At 48.4% G+C, this 23,119-nt stretch overlaps 1 protein-coding gene across 2 annotated transcripts in view; it reads right to left on the bottom strand.

Moving 5' to 3' along the window:
- Positions 1–23,119, bottom strand: part of LOC140386548 (anion exchange protein 3-like) — a 254,089-nt gene that overhangs the window by 43,480 nt on the left and 187,490 nt on the right. For both annotated transcript variants that reach the window (XM_072468972.1, XM_072468979.1), the window contains exons 10-15: positions 19,086–19,275; positions 15,196–15,307; positions 10,099–10,283; positions 8,925–9,144; positions 5,140–5,349; positions 2,594–2,742 (exon numbers count right to left, since the gene is read on the bottom strand). In XM_072468972.1, coding sequence (XP_072325073.1) covers positions 2,594–2,742; positions 5,140–5,349; positions 8,925–9,144; positions 10,099–10,283; positions 15,196–15,307; positions 19,086–19,275 — 1,066 coding nt within the window. The remainder of the gene's footprint in view (positions 1–2,593; positions 2,743–5,139; positions 5,350–8,924; positions 9,145–10,098; positions 10,284–15,195; positions 15,308–19,085; positions 19,276–23,119) is intronic.

Below are 23,119 nucleotides of genomic sequence, written 5' to 3'. Positions count from 1 at the left end.
ACAGTCCAAAGGAGTGCAGTTTAGGTGGATCGGCCATGCTAAATTGCCCGTGTGTCCAAATGGTTAGGTGCGGATACGCGGTTGCGGGGATAGAGTGGGGTGTGGGCCTAGGTAGGGTGCTCTTTCCAACGGCCTCTGCAGACTCGATGGGCCGAATGGCCTCCTGCTGCACTGTCGGGATTCTCCGGAAAAAAAAAGTTTTTTGGGACAAGGGGTGTAACATTTTGCCACTCCCCAGTCCTCTGGCTCCACCCTGGAGTCTAAGGGAGACTGAAAGGTTATGGTCAGTCAGATCCTGCTTGATAATTTCTCAGCTAAATTCTGACCGCTGAACCACATCCCTCGTCCTGCCTATGTCGCTGGTGTCTACATGGACCATGACTACTGGCTGTTCCCCTCAGGGTGCTCTGCAGCCACTCAGCCAGATATTATATCTAACTAAAGAAGATTAATAATTGACTTTTATTATTAAACAGAACACCTTTAGAGTCTGACACAGCTTATTTTATTTTCTCAAAATATTATTTGGACAATGTTTACGTGATCGGGTGTTTTGCCTCTATTTTGTCGATTTGGCTTTCAGTGCTGAGAGTGATGAGATGGAACATAAAACATAGACATAGAACATACAGTGCTGAAGGAGGCCATTCGGCCCATCGAGTCTGCAGCGACCCACTTAAGCCCTCACTTCCACCCTATCCCCATAACCCCTCCTAACCTTTTTGGACACTAAGGGCAATTTTAGCATGGCCAATCCACCTAACCTGCACGTCTTTGGACTGTGGGAGGACCCGGAGGAAAGCCGCGCAGACACGGGGAGAACGTGCAGGCTCCACGCAGCCAGTGACCCAGCAGGGAATCGAACCTGGGACCTTTGTGCTGTGAAGCCACAGTGCTAACCACTATGCTACCGTGCTACCGAACAGGCAATGTTACACGTGTTACTCCTGGTGTTGTGGCAATAGTGCTTGTTGTTGCTAATGTCGCGTCACTTGCTGGTGATATTGCTGATGTTCCACCAGTTGTTAGTTATGCTGTTGATGTTGTCTCGCTGGTTTGTGATATTCCTGGTGATGTTGATGAGCTTCCCTGCTTTGCCAGCTCAGGTGTTGGTCAACTGTGGACTCTGCTCCTTCTTGTTTGTTTTGTGGTTTCATTTTAATAATGTATGACCTGGAGTCTTAGTTTCACCAAGAACCTTTGCTGGCTTCCTGGTTTTCATGATTGGATCCTTTACGTGTACAGTGCATCCTTTCAACAACTCAAGCACACTCTAAATGTTGACCTTCTGCTACTTGTGCACCATTGAGTTGTTGTCTTAATTCCTCCTGTCACTCAGAGGGAGTATTATGCTTGGCAGAGTAGTCTTATACATTCTTCTATTCAACAGATCTGCAGGCAACTTCATGTCAGCTTTGATGAGTCACGGTAGCACAGCGATTAGCACTGTTGCTTCACAGCACCAGGGTCCCAGGTTCGATTCCCAGCTTGGGTCACTGTTTGTGCGAAGTCTGCACGTTATCCCCGTGTCTGTGTGGGTTTCCGGGTGCTCCGGTTTCCTCCCACAAGTCCCGAATGACGTGCTGTTCGATGAACTGGATATTCTGAATTCTCCCTCAGTGTACCCGAATAGGTGCCGGAATGTGGCGAGTAGGGGCTTTTCACAGTAACTTCATTGCAGTGTTAATGTAAGCCTACTTGTGACTATTTAATAAAGATTATTAATTAAATTAGACCGAAGTGACAATAAGGCAAAGGTCTTCCTTTGTCTCTTGGCATTTCCTGAGTGACTGTCGCCCCCTCACTCATTTCCCAACGAGTCAACAAATTTAACCCTTTCTCCGCTGCCCATCATAGGATGTAAGCTGCCCTTTTTCCTCTTCACTTGTGCCTTTTGGAAAGCAATTGAATGTCAGTCCACACTTTTGGTTAAACTTCTCAATTGCATCACCAGCCTCCCAATTCATTATGGGGTTGTAGCAGTCCGTTCCTTTGCTGTGTTGGGGCCATTTCATTTTCCCATAAACCATTCCCTTTCTTTGTCGTTTTCACGATTTGATTCTTCTCAATCTAATTCAACTTTTAATCCATTTAAAATGCTTGAGTCTTACCCACAGGCACCGCTGCCACCATGTTATGTCTTCTGGTTCTCAAAAGTTTGAAATAATCGTACTTGTACACTCAAAATGCTGGAGCTTTGGTGTATATCTTAAAGCTCTCCATGTGGCTGGCTGACCTATACCTGACTGCAGTGTAGTAGCGAATGCGGCACCCTGGATGTACCCGTGCATAACAATTTGTTTCTTACTCTTTACAAATAGATAATACAACATAAGAGGATAAAATAATCAGATTGGGCCCCTCTGAGGAAAATGTCTCATTCTTCATCTTGACTTCAGGTTTTTAAAGAATTTTCTCTCAGAAATGTTTCCAATCTCACTGCATTTGAGCCGATAAGCAGACTTCACAAAATTGGAGGTATTTGAAAACATGGACGAGAATTTGAAAATCAACGTATCCCACTCCACACATAGCTAATCTAGGTTAGTGAGTGCCGGGTCAATGAGTGAATGGGACTTGCTAACCCCCTTACCTTGTAAAACGACTCTTCAAACACCAGTAGGGGCCCCGTGAACCCGATCATGAGGAGGGGCTGAGCTCCCAACAGAGAGAAGGCAATGCCAACTACTGATGTGGAGACAATTAACTCTGACACCCCAATCAGTCCATCTGTCTTGGTACCTGAAGGCAGAAGTCCATTTGTTAGAAGTGGTAGGGCAAACGACACTGTTAAAACCTGCCTATGCAATCTCTTACACTCTCCTCCCCTCCCCCCCCCCCCCACCCCCCCAACATGCTTCCCTCCACCACCCAACAGCTCCCTGTTCAGAGATGATGATCAGCCCTGTTCCACAGATACAGGAACAAATGGCAGAAGAACAAAAGGGCTTTTTGGTGACATGGGAACAACACTGCCCTTCCAGTGACCTAAAATCCAACTTGGACCACAAAACAAATTCCATTGTCCCATGTTCGTTTCTAATATCTTCCCTCCATATCCTTCCATGGAAGTTGGTTCTGCAGATCGGTTATCCTGACACTTGAATCCTGTTGTTTGGAACCAAGTGAACATTCCCTCCAGGGCCATGCAACAAAGAAGGCCGTTGCCCATTGTGTCCGAGCCAGCTCTGTGCAAGACTGTCCCACAGTCTCACTCCCCTTGCTCTTTCCCCACTGGCCTGCAATATTTTTCTTCTCAAACATGAATCAAATTTTTAAGTAGGTAGCCAGGCAAACACAGGGGACAGGATTTTTTGGGATGATGGCACTCCCTGCCCCGCTACCCAAGGAGTCAGTGTGGAATGCATCCCTGCTGATCCTGGCTGCTCCACAGACATTTAATGCTCCTAGGAGTGGATTAATCAGACGCTCTATAGTCCCAGCAGCACCAGGGGCACAGTGACCAGGACTGGGACCACACACAGTCCTCAGATTCCAAGTCCCAGAGTCTAGGGCCAGGTACGTGGACTGGATTTGACAGCGGCGAAGGGAGGGGAGGCCCGGAGGCAGGAGATGGGGGTTTCGATAAAGAACACCAACACTCCCGGGTGTGGGGAGGGAGCACCCAGAGATTAGAACAAGTGATGAAAGGGAACTGTGTGCACGATGTGGAAGGGCAGCAAGGTGACATAAGTGGTTAGCACTGCTGCTCACAGCGCCAGGGACCCGGGTTCACATCCGGTCTAGGGTGAAATGTCTGTGCGGAGTCTGCATTTTCTCCCCGTGTCTGCGTGGATTTCCTCCGGTTTCGTCCCACAGTCCAAAGATGGGCAGGTTAGCTGGATTGGCCGTTCCAAATTGTCAAAGAACAAAACAAAGAACAAAGAAATGTACAGCACAGGAACAGGCCCTTCGGCCCTCCAAGCCCGTGCTGACCATGCTGCCCGACTAAACTACAATCTTCTACACTTCCTGGGTCCGTATCCCTCTATTCCCATCCTATTCATGTATTTGTCAAGATGCCCCTTAAATGTCCCTATCGTCCCTGCTTCCACCACCTCCTCCGGTAGCGAGTTCCAGGCACCTACTACCCTCTGCGTATAAAACTTGCCTCGTACATCTACTCTAAACCTTGCCCCTCTCACCTTAAACCTATGCCCCCTAGTAATTGACCCCTCTACCCTGGGGAAAAGCCTCTGACTCTCCACTCTGTCTATGCCCCTCATAATTTTGTATACCTCTATCAGGTCTCCCCTCAACCTCCTTCGTTCCAGTGAGAACAAACCGAGTTTATTCAACCGCTCCTCATAGCTAATGCCCTCCATACCAGGCAACATTCTGGTAAATCTCTTCTGCACCCTCTCTAAAGCCTCCACATCCTTCTGGTAGTATGGCGACCAGAATTGAACACTATACTCCAAGTGTGGCCTAACTAAGATTCTATACAGCTGCAACATGACTTGCCAATTCTTATACTCAATGCCCCGGCCAATGAAGGCAAGCATGCCGTATGCCTTCTTGACTACCTTCTCCACCTGTGTTGCCCCTTTCAATGACCTGTGGACCTGTACTCCTAGATCTCTTTGACTTTCAATACTCTTGAGGGTCCCTTAGTGTTGAAAAGGTTAGATGGGGTTACGGAGAGAGTGGGGGGGGTTCAGTGGCTCTGAGTGGGGTGCTCCTTCGAAGGGGCGATGCAGACTCAACGGGCCGAATGGTCTCCTTCTGCATTGTTGGGATTCTATGAGTTTTATGATGAAGGGCATTGAAGAAGACCTTTGGTGTAGAGTGTGCATGGTGGTGTCACTGATAATCCAGAGGCCCAGGCCAATGCTCTGGGGGCATGGGTTCAATCCCAGCACGGCAGCGGGGGAAATTTGATATCAGTTATAGATCTGGAATTGAAAGCTAGTCTCAGTAACAGTGACCATGAAACTATCATCAATTTTCATAAAACTTTCACTAATGTCTTTTAGGTAAGGAAATCTGCCATCCTTACCTGGTCTGGCCCACATGTAACTCAAGATCCAAATGTGGCTGATTCATAACATCCCTCAAAGGGCAATTACAGGTGGGCAATAAATGGTGCCGTGAAAGAATTAGTAACTAAAAACAAAACACCTGTAATAAAAGAATTACCAAGTAATCCTCCAAAGGTGATGGCAGGTGCCAATGCAGCAAAGTAAATAAAGATGATGGCAGCCAAACATTGACAGTTCATGGCATCCTGGATGTCGCTTAGATATTTGGGGTATCTCCGTTTGATATCCCGGACCAAGCCCCCAAATGGAATTCTTGTTCTCTTCAGTGGGTCATCTTCAACTTCCTCTTTCAACTCCCCACTTATATCTAAGGGAAGAAGAAAAGAACAGCTCGCGGTAACTCAACATGATGTCCCATCTCCCTAGGATACCCATTCTTTTCAGTCTCTCTGCTGGTGTCCTTTGGGCAGACCCGTCAGGACACAATTAAGTGGCCGTAGGATCCCTCACAATGACCTTAAAGGGAAGACGGGCGTTTTGGTTCAGCTTCCCGTCCAAGACCTTTGGCGCCCTCCCTCAGTGCGGTCTGGCGTTTGTGGTTCAGTTGTCTGCGGTGGGAATCAAACCTGTTTTCATGTGATGTACATGTAAGGGCAGCACGGTGGCGCAGTGGGTTAGCCCTGTTGCCTCACGGCGCCGAGGTCCCAGGTTCGATCCCGGCTCTGGGTCATTGTCCGTGTGGAGTTTGCACATTCTCCCCGTGTTTGCGTGGGTTTCACCCAAAGATGTGCAGGGGAGGTGGACTGAACACGCTAAATTGCCCCTTAATTGGAAAAAAAATGAATTGGGTACACTAAAATTATTTTTATTTTTTTAAAATGTGATGTACATGCACATTTAAGGGTGCGTTATATCTTAAACTGCAGATTATCACTCCCACCGTGGAGCATATGTAATCCTATGATCCTGTACACAGAACAAACACAGCAGCTGTTGTACAGGTTAGAAGAGTCTACATAGCCACCCAGTTACTGCTGAATGTACGTTGCCATATCTTCAAACCAAAAAAACCCACCTTATTGTTTCACAAATCCCTGATGTATGGTTAGTATCTTTCCGATAAACAGAAAAACATGACAGGACCCGCAACCCTCTAACTCAGACCAGGCCCCGGGTCATTGGCCGTGTGGAGTTTGCACAGTCTCCTCATGTACACTGGGCTAAATCGCTGGCTTTGAAAGCAGACCAAGGCAGGCCAGCAGCACGGTTCAATTCCCGTACCAGCCTCCCCGAACAGGCGCCGGAATGTGGCGACGAGGGGCTTTTCACAGTAACTTCATTTGAAGCCTATTTGTGACAATAAGCGATTTTCATTTCATTTCAAGTCTGCGAGGGTCTCACCCCCACAACCCAAAGATGTACAGGATAGGTGGACGGGCCACGCTAAATTGCCCCTTAATTGGAAAAAAATTAAAAATAAACATTAAAAAAAAAATTTTTTTTTAAACCCCTCTAAGAGATAGTGAGCTACCAATTGAATCACAGATGGATTCTGGATTTGTTTATTGTCACGAGCTCCGAGGTACAGTGACAAGTATTGTTCTGCGTGCAGCTCAAACAGATCATTCCGTACATGAAAAGAAAATACATAATAGGGCGAACATAAGGTACGCAATGTAAATACATAGACACAGGCATCGGGTGAAGCATACAGGAGTGCTGCACTACTCAGTAGTGAAGATGTGTGAAGAGATCAGTCCACAAGAGGGTCGTTTAGGAGTCTGATAACAGCGGGGAAGAAGCTGTTTTTGAATCTGTTAGTGCGGGGTTAGAATATACAAAAACAAACCCGACACTCACATCCCCTTTGCATGTAGGTTGCTGCAGATGGGAAAGGAGTGAGCACAGGTCCCTGTCGGTGCTTTACTGAGGTAAATGGACTAAGGGTCAAGAGATAAGATTTGAAGCCATCCCATAGCAGTCAGGGGCCAGACAGGCTAAAAAAAAACCAGTGTCTGGCTTTGGTACAAAAACACGACTTCCAGCCACCCGACATGGCAAGTGCCTGCTGATTCATCAAGGTGTTTAGTATGACAAATAGATTCAGACCAGAACAATGGAACAACACTCATAACACCTGAACGACCTGGCTCTATCAGGAAATGTGGAATGGGGTGTGGACACCACCCATCACAAAAATCCATCATGTTGGGGGTCAATTTTAAGCAGGATAGATTTTAGTGAGCTAGTGAAGTTGGAGGAAGCTGTGATTTAATACAGCAGAAGCACAGTCAGGAGGTGCCAAATGGCCTCTTCCTGTTCAGGTGGCCACGAAATACCATGGTTCCTGTTGCAGTGTGATACCATCACTCGACCACTGAATTCAGCCAGGGAAACCTTTAGGTAATTAAAAAACAGAAAGCTTTATTAAACATTGAACAACAAAATGATCAATACATGTAGAGAGCGTGTGGGCAGCACGGTAGCATAATGGGTAGCACTGTTGTTTCACAGCGCCGGGGTATCAGGTCCGATTTCCACTTGGGTCACTGTCTGTGCGGAGTCTGCACGTTCGCCCCGTGTCTGCGTGGGTTTCCTCCGGGTGCTCCGGTTTCCTCCCACAAGTCCCGAAAGACGTGCTGTTCGGTAATTTGGACATTCTGAATTCTCCCTCTTTGCACCCGAACAGGCACCAGAATGTGGCGACTAGGGGCTTTTCACAGTAACTTCATTGCAGTGTTAATGTAAGCCTACTTGTGACAATAAAGATTATTATATATGGGCATTGGATGGAAGGGTGGCATTGTGGCTGAAGAAGAATCATGGTTTTATTGAGTAAAGGCAGCCTCGAGAGGCCGAATGGTCCATTAGTATCACTTTGGCCGATATTCATGGGTTCTTGGGAAGAGACAGAATATTTGCAATAATTTCAACCTGCGCTTCCACACAAAATTGTTTAGTCTTAAAGGAAGCAAAAACAGAAAATCGTGAACAATCTCTGCAGGTCTGACCATATCAGTGGAGAGGGAATAGAGCTAATGTTTGGGACAGTCGTAAGTACATTGATTCGAAACATCATGATGTACCTGTCCTGGGAGTGTATGATGGGGACAGTGTAGAGGGAGCTTTACTCTGTATCCAACCCCGTGCTGTATCTGTCCTGGGAATGTTTGATGGGGGACAGTGCAGAGGGAGCTTTACTCTGTATCTAACCCCGTGCTGTACCTGTCCTGGGAGTGTTTGATGGGGACAGTGTAGAGGGAGCTTCATTCTGTATCTAACCCCGTGCTGTACCTGTCATGGGAGTGTTTGATGGGGACAGTGTGGAGGGAACTTTACTCTGATTCTAACCCCATGCTGTAATTCTCCTGGGAGTGTTTGATGGGGACGGAGTAGAGGGAACTTTACATCTAACCCCGTGCTGTACCTGTCCTGGGAGTGTTTGATGGGGACAGTGTGGAGGGAGCTTTACTCTGTATCTAACCCCGTGCTGTACCTGTCCTGGGAGTGTTTGATGGGGACAGTGCAGAGGGAGCTTTACTCTGTATCTAACCCCGTGCTGCACCTGTCCTGGGAGTGTTTGATGGGGACAGTGTAGAGGGAGCTTTACTCTGTATCTAACCCCGTGCTGCACCTGTCCTGGGAGTGTTTGATGGGGACAGTGCAGGGGGAGCTTTACTCTGTATCTAACCCCGTGCTGTACCTGTCCTGGGAGTGTTTGATGGGGACAGTGTAGAGGGAGCTTTACTCTGTATCTAACCCCGTGCTGCACCTGTCCTGGGAGTGTTTGATGGGGACAGTGCAGAGGGAGCTTGACTCTGTTTCTAACCCCGTGCTGTACCTGCCCTGGGAGTGTTTGATGGGGCAGTGTAGAGGGAGATGTACTCTGTACCTAATGGGTCAGCTGGTGAAGTTCCCATGGTTTGACCTGCTGTGCCTCACCTTTAACCGGGAATTTGCCTTCGTCTCTCCTCAGTGACTTTCTGTGCTCTCTCAGCCTTCTCTTCCTCAGCATCTCCTTCTGAAACGCAGCAACAGATCTCAGGAGATCCTTGCCTTCCAACTCCAATGGGGGAATGACAATGCTGCAGTCCAGGAACTCGTTGATGGCATTTAAGAGGTCCTGTCGGTCATCAGCCTCATACGCTGCCTCATGGAAATCCTGTGGAAAGCATTCGGCAATGTTAACAATCCTCCCTCTCCTTTACAACCCCTCCAGGTTTTTCCTGTCTTTCGCAGAAGAAAGTAAAGTTCCAGACTATACTTTGCCTGTTGAAATGTTTCCAAATTTCATTCCTGGAAGGTAAATCTTTAGACTTTGCCTCCTAGTCCTAGAACCGCCACCCCCCCACCGGCAACAGCCCCACCACCAATGGGAAATCATGGGCGGGATTCTCCGACACTCCGGAATCGCACCCGGCACGGGGGCGGAGAATAGCCGTTCACACCAGAAATCCGGCGAGATGGCGCTCCCGCGATCCTCCGTGGACCCGCCGGTCGACGCGCCGCCAGTCGGGGGCTGTTGAAAGCCGCCCCCGCGGTGATTCTCCGCGCTCGACGGGCCGAGTGGCCACCAAGTCCTGCTGAGTCCCGCTGGCTTGGTTCACATGAGGTCCCTCCCGGCGGGACCTCTGTGTTCTGGCTGCTGGGGCCGTCCTGCGGGGAGGGGCGGGGGGATCCGACTCCGGGGGGGGGGGGGCCTCCATGGTGGCCAGGCCCGCGGTCGGGGGGCTACCGATCGGTGGGCGCGCTTATTCCAATGGTGAGCCTAGGTTCCTCCGCGCCGGGCCCCTGTAGGGCTCCACCATGTTGCGCGGGGGCCGGCACGGAGGTGGCCGTCACGCACATGCGCGGACCTGCGCAGCCGTGCAGTGCCGCCTTTCGACGCCGGAGCAGCGCGTAGCTCTCCGGTGCCGTGCTAGCCCACTGAACAATGGTGATTTGCTGGGGCAGGAGGCCCGTTGACGCCGGCGTGACACGCCTCCGGTGTTTACGCCAGCGCCAACACTTCGCCGGGATTTCGGAGAATCCCGGCCCATTTCTCCCAACTATCTGTTCCCCGTAATGCTTTGAAAATGTTGATCAAATCAACACTCGACCCTGTTCAGTGTCTTACCTTGTCTGACATCAGGGTGGAGATGCTCCGCCCAATTTCATGGTAATCCATGTTGGACTGCATGGGCCCGAATAGGATGAAGATGAACCGCACAGGAACTGTAACCTCCAAAACGGAATCGAGGAACACCGCTTCACTGAGACGCACAAAGGCCATGGTGGGTTGCTCCAGGAAGGCCAGAGTCCCTGAAACCATTTGGAAAGAAAACAATGAGAAGAATTGCAAGCTCATCCACGGGGAAGCACAGCGCTAATCAATGAAAGCCGCTGGCTGGGATTTTTCTGGCCCTGCCAAGGGGGGTTGTCCGGTGGCGCATCGCCATGGGTTGCTGACGTGATCGTCCAGTCTCGCTGAAGTCAATGGCCACTTGCGTTGTTGGTTGGGCACGCCGCCGGGGTTCGCCTTTGGCAGGACTTCCCGCCAGAGAGAAGGACCGGAAAGCCCTGCCCATCACCTTCATCCTCCATCACAAATTCTGGTTTCCCAGCCACTCTCTCTATGTCTCTCCCCGGAAAATGCCTGAGGCTCAACCGCTCCGTTCACAACTCGGGTCTCATATACCTGACCATGAAATGTGTGTCTGACCACATATCCACGAGATGGCCCAGACTGCCTATTTCCACCTTTGTGGCACTGCCCAAGTCCTCCGCTGCCCCTGTTCATCCGCAGTTGAAACCCTCATCGGTACCTGTGGACTCAGCTTCTTCAATACACTCCAGAATCATTACAGTTCAGAAGGAGGCCAGTTGGCCCATCGAGTCTGCACCCTCTCTTGGAAAGAGCACCCTACCCAAGCTCACACCTCCACCCTATCCCCATAACCCAGTAACCCCACCCAACACTAAGGGCAATTTTGGACACTAAGGGCAATTTAGCATGGCCAATCCACCTAACCTGCACATCTTTGGAGGGAGGGAGGAAACCGGAGCACCCAGAGGAAACCCACGCACACACGGGGAGGATGTGCAGACTCCGCACAGACAGTGACCCAAGCTGGGAATCGAACCTGGGACCCTGGAGCTGTGAAGCACTTGTGCTAACCACTGTGCTACCGTGCTGCCCAATTTTTTTTTTTTCAAGGCTAGCCTCTCACATCTTACCCACTGCAAACGTGAGGTTATTCAAATCCCTGTCACCTCCTTCACACCCCTATCACCACTCTGGTTACTGACCTACTTTGGCTCCCAGTCAAGCAATAGCTTGATATTAAAATTCTTATTCTTTGCAAATCGCTCCATGGCCTTGTCCCTCCCTATCCCTGTAATCCCCTCCAGCCCCACAACCCTCCAGGATCTCTGCTCTCCTCTAATCCTGGTCTCCTGCATGCTCCCAATTTTAATCGCTTCACCATTGGTGACTATGCCTTCAGTTGTCTGGACACCCGGTACCTCTCCTGTACTCTACCTTTGTCTCCTCTGAAAATACATTCTTCAAATCACTTTGACCAAGCTTTCTGGTCAACAGCCTAAATTTCTCTTTATGTGGCTCTATGTTTCATGACACTCCTGTTAATCGTCCTGGCTCATTTTCTTATGTTTAAGCTGCAAAATACGTACACAAATTGTGTAGAAGTCAATATTTTCCTACTTCTTTGACTGTGGTAAAGACTCAACAATAGATTGTTATGGTAAAATAACAAGGCTTTATTTACGAAATGACCGCATGCAGTTTTGGCTGAAAGTTGAGGTCGGAGAGCAGTTACTACCACTGCTGATTCCTTCTCAAGTCCGCGCTTCTACAGAAAATCAGTTTAGTATTTATACATTATCATTATCAAGATTGCGTGACTACAGCTTAGTCAGGAATTCGATCGGAAGTAGAAACGTAAGCAATGTCATAAACCTGCTGACCTGTTGATCTTCTCGGACTCTTTGTCTCATCCCTCATACCATTATCTTGTCCTTTGATAGAACATTAAAAGGTCGGAGGAGACTCATCCATTCCTTATCTTGTCTTATTCATACCGTCCTGGGTTATGATGAGTTAGCCTTATCAGAATTTACAGAGGTCAGGCATTTTGGAATAGCTTGAACTTCTCTGATCTTATTCATGCTTTAGGTTATGCGGAGTCAGCCTTATTGGTCTTGCAAAGGGGTCTGGTACATTGAAATGGCTAGGTCAGCTTTTCCTACATTGTACTGAATAGTTGGCCAGTTTTCCCATCATGCCATTACTTAATTCGTACAACATCACATTTGTATTCACAACCTGCACATCCCTCAACATCATCAGCAAAGTATTGGAAAGGGTGGTCAGCAGTGCACTTGCTTAGTAATAACTTGGGCACGGATGCCCAATTACAGTTCCGCCAAGGTCACTCAGCTCTGAACCTCATTACAGTCTTGGTTCGAACAAAGGAGCTGAGTTGAGGCGAGAGTGACTGCCCTGGACACCAAGGCAGCATTTGACCGAGTGTGGCATCAAGGAGCCCCAGCAAAACTGGAGTCAATGAGGATTATGACTCCGCTGGCTGGAGTCATACCTGGCAGAAAGATCCCGGCCCTGGGTCACTGTCCGTGTGGAGTTTGCACATTCTCCCCATGTCTGCGTGGGTTTCACCCCCACAGCCCAAAGATGTGCAGGTTGGGTGGATTGGTCACGCTAAATTGCCCCTTAATTGGGACAAAAAAAAAATGAAATGAAATGAAATGAAAATCGCTTATTGTCACAAGTAGGCTTCAAATGAAGTTACTGTGAAAAGCCCCTAGTCGCCACATTCCGGCGCCTGTTCAGGGAGGCTGGTACGGGAAATAATTGGGCACGCTAAATTTAAAAAAAAAAAAACCTGGCAGGAAGGAAGATGGTTGTTGGAGGTCAATCATCTCAGCTCCAATATATCGCTGCAGGAGCTCCTCAGGGTAGTGTCCTCGGTCCAACCATCTTCAGCTGCTGCATCAATGACCTTCCTTCCATCATGAGGTCACCCTCCAAACCCCTGACCTCTACCATCTCGTGCAAGGGCAGCAGATGGCTGGGAACACCACCACCTGAGTGTTCCCCCCCCCCCCCCCCCCCCCCCCCCCCCCGCCCGAAGCCACACACCATCCTGATGGGGAGCTCTCTCGCCGTTCCTCCACTAACACTGGGATTTGGCACCTCGTCACCACGTCCCTTGGTGCAAATTAGGGATGGACAATAAATGCTGGCCCGTCAAGCGACGCCCACACCCCGTGAGAGAAGGAAAGCCCGCTCTCCTTCCAGAAGCGAGTAAACTGTCTCTTGGAATCAACAGCACAGAAGGCCATTTGGCCCATCATACCTGTGGTAGCCCTTTGGAAGAACATAGAACATACAGTGCAGAAGGAGGCCATTCAACCCATTGAGTCTGCACCAACCTACTTAAGCCCTCACTTCCACCCTATCCCCATAACCCAATAATCCCGCCTCACTTTTTTTTTTGGACATTAAGGGGCAATTTAGCACGGCCAATCCACCTAACCTGCACGTCTTTGGACTGTGGGTGGAAACCGGAGCACCCGGAGGAAACACACGCAGACACGGGGAGAACGTGCAGACTCCGCACAGACAGTGACCCAGCAGGGAATCGAACCTGGGACCCTGGAGTCACGGTGCTAACCACTTGTGCTGCCCAAAAGAACTCTCCAATTTGTCCCATTCCCCCACATTTTCCCGAAATCTGCAAATGAGCTCTTTTCAAATGAGTGTCCAATTGCCGATTGAAGATTCTTCTGGAACCTTCTTCCCATCAGTGCATTTGAAATTGCGGCACCCCTCGGTGTGCAGAAATCTCTCATTTTCCCCCACCCTCGTTCTTTTGCGAATTATTTTCATTCCAGGACCTCTGCTAACATGCTAAGGCACGACTAACACTGACATGATTTAAAGTTTAGTTTAATTAGTTAATATTTTTCCGATTGTTGGGTTCCTCTGCGTGGGTTTCCTCCGGGTGCTCCGGTTTCCTCCCACAGTCCAAAGCTGTGCAGGTTAGGTGGATTGGCCATGATCAATTGCCCCTTCGTGTCCAAAAAGGTTGGGTGGGGTTACTGGGGTACGGGGATAGGGTAGAGGTGTAGGCTTAGGTCGGGTGCTCTTTTCTCCTCGTGTCTGCGTGGGTTTCGCCCCCACAACCCAAAGATGTGCAGGGTAGGTGGATTGGCCACGCTAAATTGCCCCTTAATTGGAAAAAATAAATTGGGCACTCTAAATGTATTTAAAAAAAGGTAGGTTCATTCCAAGGGCCGGTGCAGACTCGATGGGCCGAATGGCCTCCTTCTGCACTGTAAATGCTACGATTCTGTGATAGGAAAGTAAATACACAACTTCATTTTTTTGCCATTCAAGAAAGAAATTGACCTTCAGCTGAAACAAACATGATGGCTGGTACAATCATAGAATTCCCGCAGTGCAGAAGGAGGCCCTTCAGCCCATCGAGTCTGCACCGACCCTCTGAAAGATCACCCTACATAGGCCCACGGCCCCCACCCTATCCCTGTAACATCACCTAACTGTTGGACACTGAGGGGCAATTTAGCCTGGCCAATCCACCGAACCTGCACATCTCTGGACTGTGGGTGGAAACCGGAGCGCCCGGAGGAAACCCACGCACACACGGGGAGCCACCGTGCCGCCCATGATGACAGGATTTGGCCCGTTGTCTGAGAAATCCTAATTTAGCCTGTGGAATGTCACACCTCAATGTCCAGATCCCGTGTAAATCGCAAACGACCAGGAGACTCTTATCAGAACTTGTCATGCCTACTTAGCCACTAACAGATTCATATCACCATGGCACTTCCCAGATCCATTTCAAAGGGGAGCCAAAGGGGATACCGATAAGCTCACCTTGCTAGCACAGTTAGTGAGTCTGCCTCGACAATGGCTTTCCCAAAACCCAACCCTCAAATTAGTGTCAAGGGAGCTTTACTCTGTATCTAACCCCATGCTGTTCAATGGATCGGATGGTGAACTACCCATGGTGTGTCGTGCTGTATCTAACCCGGCGATACGTGGGAAGTGGTGTGCCACCTCTATTAAACACCCACATCTGAATCACCAGACGTAGGGGCATTGGTTCTTCTTGTTCAATGAGCAGACCCCGTTGAAATAGCCCATAATTTCTTCTTTGGTCAGACATACCAATGAGGACCACCGTTGCCTCTGCGTTTTCTGGAATCTTCTCCATCAGCCTCTGCTCTGCTTTCCTCTTGTATCTCTCACTACTGTGCTGAGCTGAACTCCTCAGAGATGTCTAAAAAGGAAAAGTGATTTGACGAAAGTTCCACAAGAAATGGGAAGATTTTCCCTGCTTGTACATACAGAATCACAGAATCTTATAGCACAACAGACCACTCGGTCCATCGTGCCTGTGCTGACTCTTTGAAAGAGCTATTAGACCAGAAGATATAGCACCAGAATTAGGCCACTCGGCCCATCGAGTCTGCTCCGCCATTCAATCATGGCTGATATTTTCTCATCCCCATTCTCCTGCCTTCTCCCCATAACCCCCGATCCCCTTATTAATCAAGATCTTATCTATCTCTATCTTAAAGACACTCGGTGATTTGGCCTCCACAGCCTTCTGCGGCAAAGGTTTTGTCAGGTGGATGTACCTTTAAGAAATGGGTGTTTATCAACTAGCTGCAGTGATGTCAGTGTGTGGGTGGAGCTGGGCTGTCTGACTTTTACTTTTGTTTTTGAGCTGGCAGCTGCAGTGTGTTTTTGGTTTCGTTTTCAGAGTTGGAGAGCTGCATTCACCGCAAGAAGATGTTATGATCTCTCTCTGCAATCTAAAGATCACTTGATGATTTCAAAGTAATACCTGTTTCTGTAGAGAATTTAAACTTGCTGTCTTTATTTTAAAAGGGTTTAACTTGTGGATGTTGCTTGGAAAATTATCAAGGGTTACCTATAAGAGTACTGTATCTTTTGGGGGGTGGTCAGGATTGGTAGTTGATAAACTGTTTACTGTGTGTTTATAAAATGTTAACTGGATTCATAGAATAAACACTGTTTTGTTTTAAACATACTTTCGCTCTCTGTTGCATCACACCTGAAAAGTGGGCCCTTGTGCTCCCCATCACCAAAATCTATTTAAAGTGGTGGGTCAGATGAACTCTATGATATACTTTGGTGTTCTCTAAACCCTGGTCCATAATAAGTTCCACAGATTCACCACCCTCTGGCTGAAGAAATTCCTCCTCATCTCTGTTTTGAAGGATCGTCCCTTCAGTCTGAGGCTCGCCCCTCGGGTTCTGGTTCTTCCTACTAGTGGCAATGTCCTCTCCTCGTCCACACTATTCAGGCCTCTCAGTATTCTGTAAGCTTCAATGAGATCCCCCCTCATCCTTCTAAACTCCACATTGATTATAGACCCAGAGTCCCACTCTTTCTCCACAGCCATGCACATTTCTCCTTTTCAAGTGTTTATCCAATTCCTTTTTGAACATTCCTATTTCCACCGCGCTTTCGGGCAGCATGAGTAAAAAACAAATTCCCCTTTGGTACTTTCCCCATTTTCCTTGCTACCCTTCTTAAACAAAGGGACAACATTGGTTATTCTCCAGTCCTCTGGGACCTCACCTGTAGCCAGTGAGGGTACAAAGATTTCTCTCAAAGTCCCAGCAGTTTCCTCCCTTGCCTCCTTCAGCATTCTGGGGTAGATCCCAGCAGACCATGGGGACTTATCTACCTTAATGGTTTTCAAGACGCCCAACATCTCCTCCTTTTTGATCTCAATGTGACCCAGATTATCTACACACCCTCCCCCAGAGTCCTCATCCACCAGGTCCTTCTCTTTGGTGAATATTGATACAACGTACTAATTTAATACCTCGCCCATTTCCTCTGGTTCCACGCAGAGATTCCCTCCCCTGTCCTCGAGTGGGCCAACCCTCTCCCTGGCTACCCTCTTGCTCTTTATAAACGTATGAAAAACCTTGGTATTTTCCTTAATCATGTTTGCTGATGACTTTTCATGACCCCTTTTAGCCCTCCTGACTCCTTGCTTAAGTTTTTCCTACTTTCCTTATATTCCTAGTGGGCTTTGTCTGTTCTCGACCTTCCTGTCCTTAAAAATGCTTCCCTTTTCTTTTGGACAAGGTTCACAATATTCAAGACTCCCGAAACTTGCCATACTTATCCTTCTTCCTCACAGGAACATACCGGTCCTGAATTCATATCAACTGATATTTGAAAGCCTCCCACATGCTAGATGTTGATTTAACCTCAAACATCCACCCCAATCTCGATTCATCAGATCCTGCCGAATACTGTTATAAATAGCCTTCCCCCAATTTAGCACCTTCACCAGTACCTTAAAACTTCCTGAATTATGGTCACTGTTCCCGAAATGCTCCCCTACTGAAACTTCGATCACCTGGCCGCGTTCATTCCCCAATACCAGATCCATTACGGACCTTCCCCAGTTGGACTATCTACATATTGTTTCAAGAAGTCATTTCAAGACGCTCATTTTAAATTCTGCCCCATCCAAGCCCCTAACACTAAGTGAATCTCTAATGTTTCTAAACAAATGCAACAATGTCCTTCCATACCCAGGATCCAGTCTGGCAGGGGTCACGTGGCAGTGCTTAAGGAGCTGTTTTACTCTGGGACAGAAGCTAGCACAGGGTGAACATGCCTTGTGCACGGGCTACTGTACCTCAGTACCATGTGGGGCTCCACCCCAACACAGACATGGCAAAATGAAGGGGTCCCCCTTTTCTGCTCAGTATTATTCCTCCATTTCCTGCTGCTATTATCTTTCTGATTGCAGCACTGGATGCGATTCGCTGCCCAGGAGAGTACTCCAGCAGCGCAATCACAGGCCATGGTTAAAATGGGGAGGCATTTGTTCCATAAACTAAACCAATCCTTCGATTAAATTGCAGCCTGTAACTTCCTCCTCTGATATTTGACTCTACCTATGATAGGCCTGGAGGAAAATAGGAATAGGAGTAGCTCATTCCTTAAGTAGCTCATGGCTAACCTGCTTTTTAACTCCATTAACTATATTTATCAAACAGCTGCTTGATAGTGTGAACTTGAATATTGGCTGAAAAGAGAGACATGTTGTCAAAGCTTTTCATCTTGCGCGCATCAGGACAAACACAAGAATGCCAAATTTCAAACAATCACAACAATTTATACAGTAAGAAGTCTTACAACACCAGTTAAAGCCCAACAGGTTTGTTTCAAACACTAGCTTTCGGAGCACTGCTCCTTCCTCAGGTGAATGAAGAGCTATGTTCCAGAAACATAAATGTAGACAAATTCAAAGATGTAAGACAATGCTTAGAATGCGAGCATTTGCAGGTAAAGTCTTTACAGATCCAGAGAGAGGGGTAACCCCAGGTTAAAGAGGTGTGAATTGTCTCAAGCCAGGGCAGTTGGTAGGATTTCACAAGCCCAGGCCAGATGGTGGGGGATGAATGTAATGTGACATGAATCCCAGGTCCCGGTTAAGGCCGCACTCATGTGTGTGGAACTTGGCTATAAGTTCCTGCCAAGTTTCTGGACTTTAACCTGGTGTTGTAAGACTTCTTACTGTGCTCACCCCAGTCCAATGTTGTCATCTCCACATCATGGCTAACAATTTATACAACAGGAGTAAAGGCTGCTGATTAGTTGGCAAGTTGACTCTGGCTGAGGTTCTGGCACAGAGAAAGCCAACCATTCAGCAGCCTTTTCTCCTGTTGTATAAATTGTTGTGAGAGTTTGAAATTTGGTATTCTTGCATTTGTCCTGATGAGTTGAAGAGAAGCTTCAACAACATGTCTCTCTTTTCAGCAACTACATTTTTATCCTTAGATTTTTGTTGGTTAAGGGTATGAAGTGAAATGAAACTATCAATCTCGATTATGAAAAATAATCAACCCCCAGCTTCAACTGCATTGTCGGGGGGGGGGGGGGGGGGGGGGGGAGTTCAGGTGAGACGCGGGTGCCTCGTCTCCCTCGCACCACAACGGCTTTCTCTACCTACGACAGTCAATGTCTGCCAGCTACACCCTCACAAAATTGGGCCTCACCTGAGACAATTGCTCTGACTTCTTGGGGTCTTGAACCTCAATAAATTCCTCCATTAGGGGCACGGTGATGAAAGAGTCTTTCGTCGTCTTCTGCTCGTGGTGAAGCTGGCTAACAGTCAGGTTGGTGGCTCTGGCACTGCCAGAGACATTGCGAGGGAAAAAGATGCCGTCCTTTTCATCGTTGGGGTGGCTGCAACACAACATGGCAACTTAGTCCAAATATTCAAGGTGCATTTTTCAGAGGGTTGAAGTTTTTAAGGACGAAGTAGCAGAACGGCACCGGGGCCCAGGGACAGCGTGTTGTGAAATACAGTAACATTACCATTCAGTTCATGCTGTTTGTTTGACAGAACTTTCTAATTATTTTCCCACTGTCCTCGCAGGACCTTTCTCGTATGTTTGAGCCGTGACTCAGTGTAACGTCCTCGCCTTTGTGTCAAACGTTTGTGGGTTCAAGCCCCACTCCAGAGACGTGAGCACAGACTCTACGTTAATCGTTCCCCTGCAGTACTCAGAGAGCGCTGCACTGTTGGAGTTGCCCCTAAACTAAATCCTCGAAGGTGGAGTTACAAAATGACACGGTCATAGAATCCATACAGTATCGAAGGAGGACCATTGAGTCTGCACTGATCCTCTGAAAGAGCACCCTACCCAGGCCCAGTCCCCCATCCTATCTCCGTAACCCCATCTAGCTTTTGGACACTGAGAGGGAATTTAGCATGGCCAATCCACCTAGCCTGCACATCTTTGGACTGAGGGAGGAACCTGGAGCTCCCGGAGGAAACCCACGCAGCCACGGGGAGAAAGTGCAAACTCCAAACAGACAGTCACCCGAGGCCGGAATTGAACCCGGGTCCCTGGCGCCGTGAGGCAGCCGTGCTAACCACTGTGCCGCCAAGAGCAACAAGTTTAAAGTAACTTACCTTACAGGAGCATCTCTTGGAGTTTCAGCGGGAGTGGAGTGCGGGGGCTGCTGCTGGGTGAGTATTGAAATTTAAAGTAACTTACCTTACAGGAGCATCTCTTGGAGTTTCAGCGGGAGCGGAGTGCAGAGGCTGCTGGTGGGTGAGTATTGAAGTTTAAAGTAACTTACCTTACAGGAGCATCTCTTGGAGTTTCAGCGGGAGCAGAGTGCGGGGGCTGCTGCTGGGTGAGTATTGAAGTTTAAAGTACCTTACCTTACAGGAGCATCTCTTGGAGTTTCAGCGGGAGCGGAGTGCGGGGGCTGCTGCTGGGTGAGTATTTAAGTAAACACTTACCTGGTCCCGTTTCTGTTCCTCTTTGCTGCTGTTGTATTGTTTTTTAATTTTATATTTTTTTAGGCGGGAACAGGAAGTTCGACCCGCGGACTTCTGGGAAGTCCCTCACCAATAAATTCTGGTGGAGAGGAAACCCGAGACACTACACGTGTAGTGTCTCCCACCCACCCTCCTCCTCTAACTTAATAATAAAACCCATTGGTGTGAGGTAAGTACCATATTGTATGATTATTATTATTATTTAAAAAAAAAAAAAATTTAGTTGTTAGCCAGATCTTGGTTGAAGGTTAGAGGGATGGCAGGGAAGGGAGTGCAATGTTCCTCCTGCAGGATGTTTGAGGTGAGGGATGCCGTTAGTGTCCCTGCTGATTTTACCTGCAGGAAGTGCTGCCATCTCCAGCTCCTCCAAGACCGAGTTAGGGAACTGGAGCTGGAGTTGGAAGAACTTCGGATCATTCGGGAGGCAGAGGGGGTCATAGATAGCAGCTTCAGGGAATTAGTTACACCAAAGATTGGAGATAGATGGGTAACTGTAAGAGGGACTGGGAAGAAGCAGTCAGAGCAGGGATCCCCTGCGGTCGTTCCCCTGAGAAACAAGTATACCGCTTTGGATACTTGTGGGGGGGGGGGGGGGGGGACTTACCAGGGGTAAGCCATGGAGTACGGGCCTCTGGCACGGAGTCTGTCCCTGTTGCTCAGAAGGGAAGGGGGGAGAGGAGCAGAGCATTTGGAATTGGGGACTCGATAGTCAGGGGCACAGATAGGAGATTTTGTGGGAGCGTGAGAGACTCACGTTTGGTATGTTGTCTCCCAGGTGCAAGGGTACGTGATGTATCGGATCGTGTTTTCCGGGTCCTTAAGGGGGAGGGGGAGCAGCCCCAAGTCGTGGTCCACATTGGCACTAACGACATAGGTAGGAAAGGGGACAAGGATGTCAGGCAGGCTTTCAGGGAGCTAGGATGGAAGCTCAGAACTAGAACAAACAGAGTTGTTATCTCTGGGTTGTTGCCCGTGCCACGTGATAATGAGATAAGGAATAGGGAGAGAGAGCAATTAAACACGTGGCTACAGGGATGGTGCAGGCGGGAGGGATTCAGATTTCTGGATAACTGGGGCTCTTTCTGGGGAAGGTGGGACCTCTACAGACAGGATGGTCTACATCTGAACCTGAGGGGCACAAATATCCTGGGGGGGAGATTTATTAGTGCTCTCTGGGGGGGTTTAAACTAATGCAGCAGGGGCATGGGAACCTGGATTGTAGTTTTAGGGTACGGGAGAATGAGAGTATAGAGGTCAGGAGCACAGATTTGACGTCGCAGGAGGGGGCCAGTGTTCAGGTAGGTGGTTTGAAGTGTGTCTACTTCAATGCCAGGAGTATACAAAATAAGGTAGGGGAACTGGCAGCATGGGTTGGTACCTGGGACTTCGATGTTGTGGCCATTTCGGAGACATGGATAGAGCAGGGACAGGAATGGATGTTGTAGGTTCCGGGGTTTAGGTGTTTTAGTAAGTGCAGAGAAGGAGGCAAAAGAGGGGGAGGTGTGGCGCTGCTAGTCAAGAGCAGTATTACGGTGGCGGAGAGGATGCTAGATGGGGACTCATCTTCCGAAGTAGTATGGGCTGAGGTTAGAAACAGGAGAGGAGAGGTCACCCTGTTGGGAGTTTTCTATAGGCCTCCAAATAGTTCTAGGGATGTAGAGGAAAGGATGGCGAGGATGATCCTGGATAAGAGCGAAAGTAACAGGGTAGTTATTATGGGAGACTTTAACTTTCCAAATATTGACTGGAAAAGATATAGTTCGAGTACATTAGATGGGTCGTTTTTTGTACAGTGTGTGCAGGAGGGTTTCCTGACACAATATGTTGACAGGCCAACAAGAGGCGAGGCCACGTTAGATTTGGTTTTGGGTAATGAACCTGGTCAGGTGTTGGATTTGGAGGTAGGAGAGCACTTTGGGGACAGTGACCACAATTCGGTGACGTTTACGCCAGTGATGGAAAGGGATAAGTATACACCGCAGGGCAAGAGTTATAGCTGGGGGAAGGGCAATTATGATGCCATTAGACGTGACTTGGGGGGATAGGTTGGAGAAGTAGACTGCAAGTGTTGAGCACACTGGATGTGGTGTATATGGATCAGCTACTGCGTGTTCTTGATAAGTACATATCGGTCAGGCAGGGAGGAAGGCTTAGAGCGAGGGAACCGTGGTTTACCAAAGAAGTGGAATCTCTTGTTAAGAGGAAGAAGGAGGCCTATGTGAAGATGAGGTGTGAAGTTTCAGTTGGGGCGATGGATAGTTGCAAGGTAGCAAGGAAGGATCTAAAGAGAGAGCTAAGACGAGCAAGGAGGGGACAGGAGAAGTATTTGGCAGGTAGGATCAAGGAAAACCCAAAAGCTTTCTATAGGTATGTCAGGAATAAAAGAATGACTAGGGTAAGAGTAGGGCCAGTCAAGGACAGGGATGGGAAGTTGTGTGTGGAGTCTGAAGAGATAGGCGAGATACTAAATGAATATTTTTCGTCAGTATTCACTCAGGAAAAAGATAATGTTGTGGAGGAGAATGCTGAGACCCAGGCTATTAGAATAGATGGCATTGAGGTACGTAGGGAAGAGGTGTTGGCAATTCTGGACAGGCTGAAAATAGATAAGTCCCCGGGGCCTGATGGGATTTATCCTAGGATTCTCTGGGAGGCCAGGGAAGAGATTGCTGGACCTTTGGCTTTGATTTTTATGTCATCATTGGCTACTGGAATAGTGCCAGAGGACTGGAGGAT

Source organism: Scyliorhinus torazame, chromosome 2, assembly GCF_047496885.1.
Source record: "Scyliorhinus torazame isolate Kashiwa2021f chromosome 2, sScyTor2.1, whole genome shotgun sequence".
NCBI lineage: Eukaryota > Metazoa > Chordata > Chondrichthyes > Carcharhiniformes > Scyliorhinidae > Scyliorhinus > Scyliorhinus torazame.
The sequence above is the reverse complement of the archived record's forward strand: the minus strand, read 5'-3'. Positions and strand labels throughout refer to the sequence as shown.